Source organism: Borostomias antarcticus (genome assembly GCF_949987555.1).
Source record: "Borostomias antarcticus genome assembly, contig: scaffold_781, whole genome shotgun sequence".
Lineage (NCBI taxonomy): Eukaryota > Metazoa > Chordata > Actinopteri > Stomiiformes > Stomiidae > Borostomias > Borostomias antarcticus.
In genome coordinates this window covers 1-12,500 of record NW_028176484.1, presented here as the reverse complement: position 1 = coordinate 12,500, position 12,500 = coordinate 1, and the positions used below count along the sequence as shown (strand labels likewise).

Genomic DNA, 12,500 nt, shown 5'->3' with positions numbered 1-12,500 from the left:
ACACCCTGAATACAACACTACACACACCCTGAACCTGAATACAACTCCCCTCAGGCTAACTCTCCCCTCAGGCTAACTCTCCCCCCATTGGCCCGAGTATGAATCCAGTCCGGGCCCTGTGCTGCATGCCCCCCCCCCACCCCATCCTCACCGCCGCCCACCCCACACACACATGTCTTGTTGATCTTCACTATCCTATCCCAAATAAAGCAGAAATGCACTGAAAATATATTTAGAAACCAACCCCCAGAGACCCAACCTTCCTCCTCCATCTCTCTCCCTCCTCAGCCCTCCTCCCTGGCCCTAGAAAGCACTCTGCTCAGGAATGTAAACAGGCATGCCATGTCTTCTTCTGAAGAATAATGTATAATCTGCTCTTACACCCCTCCTCCATTCATTACCTTAATTCCTTTACACATTCAAGATGGAGCGCTCTCAAGGTGCGGCAGAGTGATGTACAGTATTAGTCTTAGAGTGGACTATTATTTCCATTCTGTAGGCCAGGTCAATGACTTAGACTGGCCCAATAATGATTGGACCCTATGCTATCTAAAATAGGGGCGAGGGACACCTATTGAAAATGTGTAATGGCCCAATGTCTGCCTATATTGTCACAATTACTGGTAATATGTTGTTAAATCTTCTTTTCCATAGTTCACTATGTGTATTACTTGAAATGATTACAGGCCCTCCATAAAGCGGCATTGCTGTGAACCTTTAAGAGGACTTCACAGGACTGCCTCTTCTCTGAAGTGACAGGTTATTTACCGAGAGATTGTTCCGCTTCCAGATTAATTGATACCGGACTTTGGAGCAATAGGCGCGGTTGGGTGAGATGCCAGTGCGACAAGGATAAAACATTGAAACCCAGAAAGACGTTACAGTGTTTTACCACACAAACAACAACAATAACAGCAACAACAATTATCATTTAGAGAGCTTTTAACTTCGCCTATGCGGCTGTTGGTAACATTGTTAAAATGCAGAAGTAGTAGCCTACTCACCTGGTCGACTCAGGTCTGCTGTGATACTCCGACTGGCGCACGGATATTTCTCATCTACACCCACGATTGAATTAGGATCAAATTGGAAGTCACGTAACACAGTCTTAAAAATAAAAATAAAAAGTTGTAGTGCTCTGTTAAATTTGTAGGCTATTCAGATCAGATCAGATTAACTTATGAACAGCGACCACACAAAACCCCAAAGTGTCCCCAGGTGAGCGCTCCTCTGCTTGACCACGACCAGGAAACCAGTCTGACGCTTGAGGCTGTGTGTCTCCGTGTTGAGGTCGCTGTTCCCACCAGACTGTCTGTCTGCCTGTCCCCCAGGTTATTGTGTATCCTGTTACCGGTTTCGCTACAAACGTTGCTGTCCACCGTGTCTATTATTAGAACACCTGTGCGTGTGTGTGCGTGTGTGTGTGTGTGTGTGTGTGTGTGTTAGGCTACCTCTTGAAGCTATCTATTCAAATGTGCGATTAGCTTCTCATTATTAGGCGACCTTACCCTACCCAGCACTGCCAGTAGGCTATTAATACTAAAAATCACCCTGGACAGTCCCTACTTGCACGCTGGAGTGCGTGCGTCTGTTGGTGAGTCCTCTATGGCAACGCGCATGCGCCCTTTGAGAGAAGCGCGTTGGTCCGAGAGAGGGAAGGAGCCGGGCACCATGGGCAGAGGGAGGAATGCGCAGTGTGTGAGGGCCCTTTCTTCCCCTGGCCCCTGAATCCTGCTGACTGCGTGGATCCCGCTGTCCTCCTTGCCAACTATGCAACCACCAGATCAATGCTTCAACACCTACATATCACTGTGCGAAACACTCAGATAACATGAGATGAAAAGCAAAACTCAACTGTTATGATAGTGTACTGTACTAAGCGTTTGTTCGAATCGCAATGCATGATGGTAGTGTTGGAGAATACAGTCTTGGGCTAATCATTCATTTTCTAGTGAACATTCTGAAATACTAATATCCTATTAATATCTTCAAAAGCACAATTCAGTGAAGTTTAAAATGCGATTATGGTAATGTTTAACCTGAAAAAAAGTTTGGTTGGTCCACTGGTTTTCCGCCACACTGGCGCCGCTTCACTGACCATCTCCTCATGCCTCAAATATGCTTATTGAAACTGATAACTCACAGGGTGCTGGTTGGCAGTCTAAGGAAAGCAGCCTAAACGTTTTCTTGTGCTAATACAGTTTTATTATACATCACACAATTCACACAACTTATCATTTAGACAGTGGCCAGCTGAACATTCAGAATTAATTTCTTCTAAAATATGAGACAACAGTGACTTGTAGCTTTACCAAAAGATTGAAATGTTTAGCAGTAATGTTTTTAACTCATTTATTAGCCTTTGACCAACAGGGAAATGACAGCTCAAACAGGGCTTAAGAGCTACAGTACAAAATACATGAGCAACATGTAAACAGGCTAATACCATTTCATAAAAACTCAGCTGTTTTGCAGCTGCATTTTTTGTGAGGTGATGGTTGGAGTAATAATTTGTATGTGTAAACATGGTGTTTATGTAAAGTGTAACTTGATGAAAGGTTCTTCAGGTGAGTTTGTGGGTTTATAATGCATTTGTCACACATCCCTGGTTATTATGTACTTGTGTAACCGATTGAAACAGAGTTCTCATGAGTCCTGAGTGAGAAGGTAGTGAGTTGTTGGTTGGACTCACTCCCACAGTGTGAATACCGTCAATGAAGGGCTGGCTTTTCATCAGCGTGGCTGGTTAAAACCGTGTCTGTCTCACGGGAGACCAGGGTTCGAATCCCACCTTGGCCATGCTGAAATGCATGGGTTACTACTGTATAGAACAACAGATAAACCTGTCTCTCCATCAAATAAGAATAGACTGTATGTAGTTTGAAGGGTGGCCTGATTGTCGAAATTATATAAAGTTACTTTAAGGTACTTCAAATGCAAATATCTACGGAGAGGTTGGAATAACTACAGTTTGAGGAAGGTTGATGTCCTTTGACAGAATGGTAGTTGTAACAGTTTGGACACAGTTTGGACACCCCGGTAGCTCAACGGGCTGGAGCGCTTACCATGTAAAGGCTAGTCCTTACCGCAGCGGCGTGGGTTCAAATCCGGCCCCCTGCCCTCGGCTGCATGTCTTCCGCTCCCTCTCTCTCTCTCCCACCTTTCCTGTCTGTCACCTACACTGTCCTATCATAATAAAGCAGAAATGCCTTAAAAATATATTTAAAAGCGGTCAAATGAAGGTGTAGCCGGTGTTAGGGGCTTTCCCAGGGATTCAGACCCCCGCTCTCCCACTAGTGAGGTGGAGACGCTACCAGGTGAGCCAATAGGGACGTCTCTTGGAGGGACGCTACCAGCTGAGCCAATTGGGACGTCTCTTGGAGGGAAGCTACCAGCTGAGCCAATAGGGACGTCTCTTGGAGAGACGCTACCAGCTGAGCCAATAGGGACATCTCTTGGAGGGACGCTACCAGCTGAGCTAATAGGAACATCTCTTGGAGGGACTGTCAGCGCTCCTGAGGAGTGAGTTTAACCAATCACTCGCTACCACTGCCTGATACTCACAAGGACACCTCATCACTCGGTTACAAAGGCACGGCGCACAACATACGACAATGCATCATTTACACGTCTCACACACACAACTCTCATTTTAAGATTTGGCACCTTCTTTTGTAAGGCCTTCGGTTGGGCTGTAAGGGCGACCCAGCAGATCCCAGTAAACCTTCAAAACCGTTTACATATCGATATCTTCTTAAGTACTTTAAAGTTGTTAAAATTCTAAAAGGCACTGAGTGACAATACATGACAAAATGCTACATCTACTTATTGGTTATAGCAAGTTAACAGCATACATTGCATATTTCTACATCCTTCATCCGATATATCGCACAGAGGCAAGGGTTTTCACAGTCTGTCATCAGTCGGCCATGTTGGAGGTTTTAGGCTACTGAATGTAGATAGCTAGCTAGCTAGATAGGTCTGTCTGTCTGTCTGTCTGTCTATCTATCTAGTAGTTAGCCTAAACCTTAGCTTAAACCTCCAACTGCCAGGGGACACAATCCTCTCCTCTCCTGGCTCCTCCTGTATCTACCGTACAAGACACGAGGGGTTAATCTCATACACAAAATTATTGTCAAAATCCTATAAATGTTTTCAGAGATGATTCTATGTCCATTGTATCGGGTCTTCAAATGTGGCTTCTCTTAAATGCCCACAACCTCTGGTGTCATTTAGCTGTAAGCTACATGTTCTGTTATGTAGCATCCATTATATTTAGGACACAGTCCTTAAATCTTAACCTTATTCGTATCTTTCAGCAGCCAAACGTAAAACTCTGCCTGCACATACTGAGGGGACCGCAACATAATAGTCCCGTTGTCAATTACTGTGTGACTCTGTGTGGTTGAAGGCTGCATCTTTAGCGAGAAGCATCTCTCTTCCGAGGTGGGACAGCGAGGCAATCCCTGGACGCTGATGGTCTCTGTGTGGGTCTGAATGCCCCCTGGTGGTCATACTCAGGAACTGCTGCTGAGTCGTCTGCGAATCAGAGAGGCGGGCTTGGTCTCTGTGTCCTCCTGGTCACTCTCGCACTGTCTCTGGTGGGTGGAGAGGAGAGTGAGACAGGGAGACACACACGCACGCACACACACGCACACACACACACACACACACACTAACACACAACATAGGCAAATGAAAAACAGGCAAATAGGCAGAACTGCCGTTCTTTGTGACACTGGAAACTTCTAGGTGGACCAAAGGCTTTATGAAAGCATGTTCTAGCAAAAGCAAGATATTTTTTTACTGGACATTCTTTACATATCAACCCTGTCTCTACCCATCTACCCTGTCTCTACCCATCAACCCTGTCTCTACCCATCAACCCTGTCTCTACCCATCAACCCTGTCTCTACACATCAACCCTGTCTCTACCTCTCAACCCTGTCTCTACCCATCAACCCTGTCTCTACCCATCAACCCTGTCTCTACCCATCAACCCTGTCTCTACACATCAACCCCGTCTCTACCTATCAACCCCGTCTCTACCCATCAACCCCGTCTCTACCCATCAACCCCGTCTCTACCCATCAACCCCGTCTCTACCCATCAACCCCGTCTCTACCCATCAACCCCGTCTCTACCCATCTACCCCGTCTCTACACATCAACCCCGTCTCTACCCATCAACCCTGTCTCTACCCATCAACCCCGTCTCTACCCATCAACCCTGTCTCTACATATCAACCCTGTCTCTACCCATCAACCCTGTCTCTACCCATCAACCCTGTCTCTACCCATCAACCCTGTCTCTACCCATCAACCCTGTCTCTACCCATCAACCCTGTCTCTACCCATCAACCCCGTCTCTACCCATCAACCCCGTCTCTACCCATCAACCCCGTCTCTACCCATCAACCCTGTCTCTACCCATCAACCCTGTCTCTACCTCTCAACCCTGTCTCTACCCATCAACCCTGTCTCTACCCATCAACCCTGTCTCTACATATCAACCCTGTCTCTACCCATCAACCCTGTCTCTACCCATCAACCCTGTCTCTACCTCTCAACCCTGTCTCTACCCATCAACCCTGTCTCTACCCATCAACCCTGTCTCTACCTCTCAACCCTGTCTCTACCCATCAACCCTGTCTCTACCCATCAACCCTGTCTCTACCTCTCAACCCTGTCTCTACCCATCAACCCTGTCTCTACCCATCAACCCTGTCTCTACTTATCAACCCTGTCTCTACCCAGCAACCCTGTCTCTACCCATCAACCCTGTCTCTACCCATCAACCCTGTCTCTACCCATCAACCCTGTCTCTACCCAGCAACCCTGTCTCTACCCATCAACCCTGTCTCTACCCATCAACCCTGTCTCTACCCATCAACCCTGTCTCTACCCATCAACCCTGTCTCTACCTCTCAACCCTGTCTCTACCCCTCAACCCTGTCTCTACCCATCAACCCTGTCTCTACCCATCAACCCTGTCTCTACCTCTCAACCCTGTCTCTACCCATCAACCCTGTCTCTACCTATCAACCCTGTCTCTACCCATCAACCCTGTCTCTAAATATCAACCCTGTCTCTACCCATCAACCCTGTCTCTACTTATCAACCCTGTCTCTACTTATCAACCCTGTCTCTACTTATCAACCCTGTCTCTACTTATCAACCCTGTCTCTACTTATCAACCCTGTCTCTACCTCTCAACCCTGTCTCTACCTCTCAACCCTGTCTCTACCCCTCAACCCTGTCTCTACCCATCAACCCTGTCTCTACCCATCAACCCTGTCTCTACCTCTCAACCCTGTCTCTACCTCTCAACCCTGTCTCTACCCATCAACCCTGTCTCTACCTCTCAACCCTGTCTCTACCCATCAACCCTGTCTCTACCTCTCAACCCTGTCTCTACCCATCAACCCTGTCTCTACCTATCAACCCTGTCTCTACCCATCAACCCTGTCTCTAAATATCAACCCTGTCTCTACCCATCAACCCTGTCTCTACATATCAACCCTGTCTCTACCTCTCAACCCTGTCTCTACCCATCAACCCTGTCTCTACCCATCAACCCTGTCTCTACTTATCAACCCTGTCTCTACCCATCAACCCTGTCTCTACCCATCAACCCTGTCTCTACCTCTCAACCCTGTCTCTACCCAACAACCCTGTCTCTACCCATCAACCCCGTCTCTACACATCAACCCTGTCTCTACCCATCAACCCTGTCTCTACCCATCAACCCTGTCTCTACCTATCAACCCTGTCTCTACCTCTCAACCCTGTCTCTACCCATCAACCCTGTCTCTAAATATCAACCCTGTCTCTACCCATCAACCCTGTCTCTACCTCTCAACCCTGTCTCTACTTATCAACCCTGTCTCTACTTATCAACCCTGTCTCTACTTATCAACCCTGTCTCTACTTATCAACCCTGTCTCTACCCATCAACCCTGTCTCTACCCATCAACCCTGTCTCTACCTCTCAACCCTGTCTCTACCTATCAACCCTGTCTCTACCCATCAACCCTGTCTCTACCCATCAACCCTGTCTCTACCCATCAACCCTGTCTCTACCCATCAACCCCGTCTCTACATATCAACCCCGTCTCTACATATCAACCCTGTCTCTACCCATCAACCCCGTCTCTACCCATCAACCCCGTCTCTACCCATCAACCCTGTCTCTACCCATCAACCCTGTCTCTACCCATCAACCCTGTCTCTACCTCTCAACCCTGTCTCTACCCATCAACCCTGTCTCTACCTATCAACCCTGTCTCTACCCATCAACCCTGTCTCTACCCATCAACCCTGTCTCTACCCATCAACCCTGTCTCTACCCATCAACCCCGTCTCTAACTATCAACCCTGTCTCTACCCATCAACCCTGTCTCTACCCATCAACCCCGTCTCTAACTATCAACCCTGTCTCTAACTATCAACCCTGTCTCTACCCATCAACCCTGTCTCTACCCATCAACCCTGTCTCTACCTATCAACCCTGTCTCTACCCATCAACCCTGTCTCTAACTATCAACCCTGTCTCTACCCATCAACCCTGTCTCTACCCATCAACCCTGTCTCTACCCATCAACCCTGTCTCTACCTCTCAACCCTGTCTCTACCCATCAACCCTGTCTCTACATATCAACCCTGTCTCTACATATCAACCCTGTCTCTACCTCTCAACCCTGTCTCTACCCATCAACCCTGTCTCTACCCATCAACCCTGTCTCTACCTCTCAACCCTGTCTCTACCCATCAACCCTGTCTCTACCCATCAACCCTGTCTCTAACTATCAACCCTGTCTCTACCCATCAACCCTGTCTCTACCCATCAACCCTGTCTCTAACTATCAACCCTGTCTCTACCCATCAACCCTGTCTCTACACATCAACCCTGTCTCTACCCATCAACCCTGTCTCTATCCATCAACCCTGTCTCTACCCATCAACCCTGTCTCTACCCATCAACCCTGTCTCTACCCATCAACCCTGTCTCTACCTCTCAACCCTGTCTCTACCCATCAACCCTGTCTCTACCCATCAACCCCGTCTCTACCCATCAACCCCGTCTCTACCCATCAACCCCGTCTCTACCCATCAACCCTGTCTCTACCCATCAACCCTGTCTCTACCCATCAACCCTGTCTCTACCCATCAACCCTGTCTCTACCCATCAACCCTGTCTCTACCCATCAACCCTGTCTCTACATATCAACCCTGTCTCTACCTCTCAACCCTGTCTCTACCCATCAACCCTGTCTCTACCCATCAACCCTGTCTCTACCTCTCAACCCTGTCTCTACCCATCAACCCTGTCTCTAACTATCAACCCTGTCTCTAACTATCAACCCTGTCTCTACCCATCAACCCTGTCTCTACCCATCAACCCTGTCTCTACCTCTCAACCCTGTCTCTACCCATCAACCCTGTCTCTACCCATCAACCCTGTCTCTACCTCTCAACCCTGTCTCTACACATCAACCCTGTCTCTACCCATCAACCCTGTCTCTACACATCAACCCTGTCTCTACCCATCAACCCTGTCTCTACCCATCAACCCTGTCTCTACCCATCAACCCTGTCTCTACCCATCAACCCTGTCTCTACACATCAACCCTGTCTCTAACTATCAACCCTGTCTCTACCCATCAACCCTGTCTCTACCTATCAACCCTGTCTCTACCCATCAACCCTGTCTCTACCCATCAACCCTGTCTCTACCCATCAACCCTGTCTCTACCCATCAACCCTGTCTCTACCCATCAACCCTGTCTCTAACTATCAACCCTGTCTCTACCCATCAACCCTGTCTCTACCTCTCAACCCCGTCTCTCACCAGTTCCTTGTCCTCCTTGTCTCTGGTGTTACATAGGCGAAATAATCTGTTACAAGCCCAGACCATGTTGTAGGTCATCTAGAGAGAGAAAGAGGGAGAGAGAGAGAGAGAAAGAGAGAGAGACACCGGTGAATACATATAAATAAAGTACTAGTACTACTATTATTGTTTTTGAAGGCCTAGTCGTATAGCCAGACCTCCATCTCCACACTTTGTTTACGCTGTGCCAGCGCTGGAGAAAGGTCTGGCTGCACTCACTGCCATTTGGAGATAAGGGTAAAAAAAAAGCTGTATTTCTTTAAACCAATCACACTCGTCTTGGGCGGAGCTAAGCCCCTGATGCAGCGATGGTGCCCTTGCAAAATAGTGTAGAGGAGAACTTGTTTTGGTGGAGCATTTGGACATGGAGACGGGAATGCAAATCTTCATCAAAACTGGTGCGTAGGTTGCTAGCTCGGAGGTTGTTGTTTCGCATAATAAAGGGAACTTTGAAAACGGTAACAGGCAGATAGCAGAAGGGGGAGGAGTCTGGATTCAATCAGATTGTGACGAGGCATTGAAGTCCTAACAAATGCATGGTGGTGGGGTTGCAATCCCAAACAGCACCAGCAGAGGTCACCCTCACTCCCTTGTCTGTATGCTTTGAACGTCTCATGTAAAGCACTTTGAATTGCCTTGTTGCTGAAATGTGCTCTACAAATAAACCTGCCATGCCTTGATACTCCGGATCCTGTAGGACCACTTCTAAAGGAGGAAATGCCTTATATGGACTTCCCATGTCTCTAGAATGGGAGCTCTGATGTAACAACGACCTTCGAAGGTGAAGAAAGAGGAACGACGACAACAACTCGCCTTCCATTTCCTCCTGGCGTTGAACTTCTTGAAGTTCTTCATATTGATGGATGAACGGCTCCTGTTCGCTGCCTGAGAGCGCGTGAGGGGCTGGAAGCACACGGGAGAATGTTGTTGTTATGTTGTTGTTGTTATGTTGTTGTTGTTATGTTGAAACACCAAGCCACTCCCAGTCCCGGATCATGACAATATTGTATTAAAGATAATTCTCTCCTGCCTCACCTTGATCCAGGGGTGAAGAAAACTTTCTTCTGCTGTCATTCTCTCACTGTTGAACACAGAATATTAAACATTAATCTGCTGTCATTCTCGCACAGTTGAACACAGAACATCAAAACACATCCTGACCAAATAACACAGCGCTAGGGCTGCACAATTAATCGTGAATTAATCGAAATCGCGATTATGACCTCCACAATTAACTAATCGCAAAAGGCCGCAATTAATTGATTAATAATTTTGCTTTGAATTGAGTGTGCTAGGACTACACGGATGAATCACAGGCGCTTATGCTGTCTGACCAATCACATGCGTTCCCGCTGAGTGCGCTGTGCGCAGCAATTTCACTGAGAAGACAGATAGCAGTAGGGCAAGACAAGTGTCACAAGAGTACCCGCAGCCGTGAGTAGTGAGAAAATGAGCGAAAACGAGGTCAGTGAGTTAGTAGCAAGAAAGGGATCAACGTCCGTGATTTGGGAGCATTTTGGTTATTATATATTAATATTATATATTAAATATTAATCACAATTATTAATCGCATTTAGCATTTTGAAGCAAATAATCGCAATTATTATCTTTTGTCATAATTGTGCAGCCCTACACAGCAGATAATAGCCAATAGTACAGTGCATGAGAGGATGTCTGATTACATTGGCTCTTTAACCAGCAGCTTCTCTATAAAGTCTTTGGCCATGGCGCTAGTTTGGCTGAAATAGAGCTCCTCGAAATCGTAGATCATCCCCACGATGTTGCGTAGCGTCTCCTCGTCGTTGTCTCCTTGGAAGGGGGACATACCACTCAACCTGTAGAATGGGGGGGGGGGTTTAGTGGGTATGTGCAGCTAGCAAACATTTTTGAATTAAATACTTTTTTTTTTTTCTTGCTTTATACTCACAATATGTAAGTTATCACACCAATACTCCTGAGAAAAAATAAAACAACATACATGTATATTACATTATTACATAACAGCTATTTAGCAGACACTTTCATGTACTGTAAAGGTAGTCAAGTGTACTACAGGGGCGGCTGTAGCTCAGTTGGTAGAGCGGGTCGTTCAGTGATCGAAGGGTCAGTGGTTTGAATCCCAGCTCCGACTGTCCACATGTCGAAGTGTCCTTGAGCAAGACACCTAACCCCAAATTGCTCTCAATGAGCAGGTTAGCACCTTGCATGGCAGCTACCGCCATTGGTGTGTGAATGTGTGTGTGAATGGGTGAATGAGAGGCCATTGTAAAGTGCTTTGAGTGCTGGTGGAAGGTGGAAAAGCGCTATATAAGTGCCGTCCATTTACTATAGAACTCACAGATGCATCTTCTTTCTAAGCAAGTGACCAGGGGCGTTCCACAAAATTCTGGGCCCTAACAATCTCTGTGCCCCCCCCCCCTGAGATTTTTTCACTTAGTCACAAGCACCCCTCCCCCCTGAGACGGCTCCGCCCCCCCGACTCAATGCGTGAGACTTGGCAGCCCTGTCAATCCTAACAAATACCAGGATTTTCAAGGGCCCCCCTCCCTACTGGGGCCCTGGTTAGTCAGTTTCACTTCCTCACCCCTCCCCCCCGTGACACCCATGCAAGTGATTTAGAGCTTCTAATTACATAATTACAATTACAGGAACCGAGGGGAGGGAGTCTTTAATTGGCCACACGGTGACACTCGCGTTACACACAGTGAGTGGCGACATAGCGCACAACACACACACAACACACACACACAACTTCGGGGGTCACCGGTGGAAATTGCCTCCTACATTTTCCCCATCCAGACAGTCCTCCTCAGGAACATGGTAAATGGTAAACGGACTGGACTCATATAGCGCTTTTATCCAAAGAGCTTTACAATGAAGGCCTCTCATTCACCCATTCACACACACATTCACACACCAATGGCGGCAGCTGCCATACAAGGTGCTAACCTGCTCATTGAGAGCAATTTGGGGTTCAGTGTCTTTGCCCAAGGACACTTCGACATGTCATCAGGAGGAGCCGGGATTCGAACCGCCGACCCTACGATTGGACGACCCGCTCTACCAACTGAGCTACAGCCGCCCCAAACGGCGGGCAGCCATCGTTCATGGTGCCAGGGGACCAAGTTCTCAGTCCAAGTCTTGGTCAGGAACCGGACTGAAGAGCATCTGTTTTTTCTGCATGTTTTTCATATCGGGTTATTTTGGGAGGAAAAACCCTTGCGAACACGGGGGAGAACATGCAAACTCCGCCCAGAAAGACCCGGAGACCTTCTAGCTGTGAGGGGACAGCATGAGGGGTTTTGGGGCTCAGGGACACTTCTGACCTCTCGATCCCCAGACGCTCGACCCCCCCCCCGAGCTGGTGCTACAGCCAACGTGCAAAAACAGCAAGATACCATAAGAGCTAAGAGGAAGGGTCAGGGTCGTACACACTCACACACACTCACACACACACACACACACACACACACACACACACACACACACACACACACACACACACACACACACACAGACACACACCACACTCACACACACACACACACCACACTCACACACTCACAGTTTTGAGCCTGCGGCAAAGATGGGCAGCGTCCTGCGGTCGGAGG

The 12,500-nt window shown here is 47.7% G+C and overlaps 1 protein-coding gene across 1 annotated transcript; it reads right to left on the bottom strand.

The window, feature by feature from the left end:
• Window positions 1-4,482: 4,482 nt before the first annotated feature.
• On the bottom strand, window positions 4,483-10,843 carry LOC311328444 (death-associated protein kinase 2-like; the record flags this gene model as incomplete). The annotated part of the gene is made up of 6 exons (XM_084462413.1): window positions 4,483-4,598; window positions 8,851-8,928; window positions 9,703-9,792; window positions 9,925-9,970; window positions 10,572-10,724; window positions 10,817-10,843. Coding segments are annotated over 6 exons (475 nt in total), but the record flags the coding sequence as incomplete, so codon positions are not given.
• Between the last annotated feature and the right edge of the window lie 1,657 nt (window positions 10,844-12,500).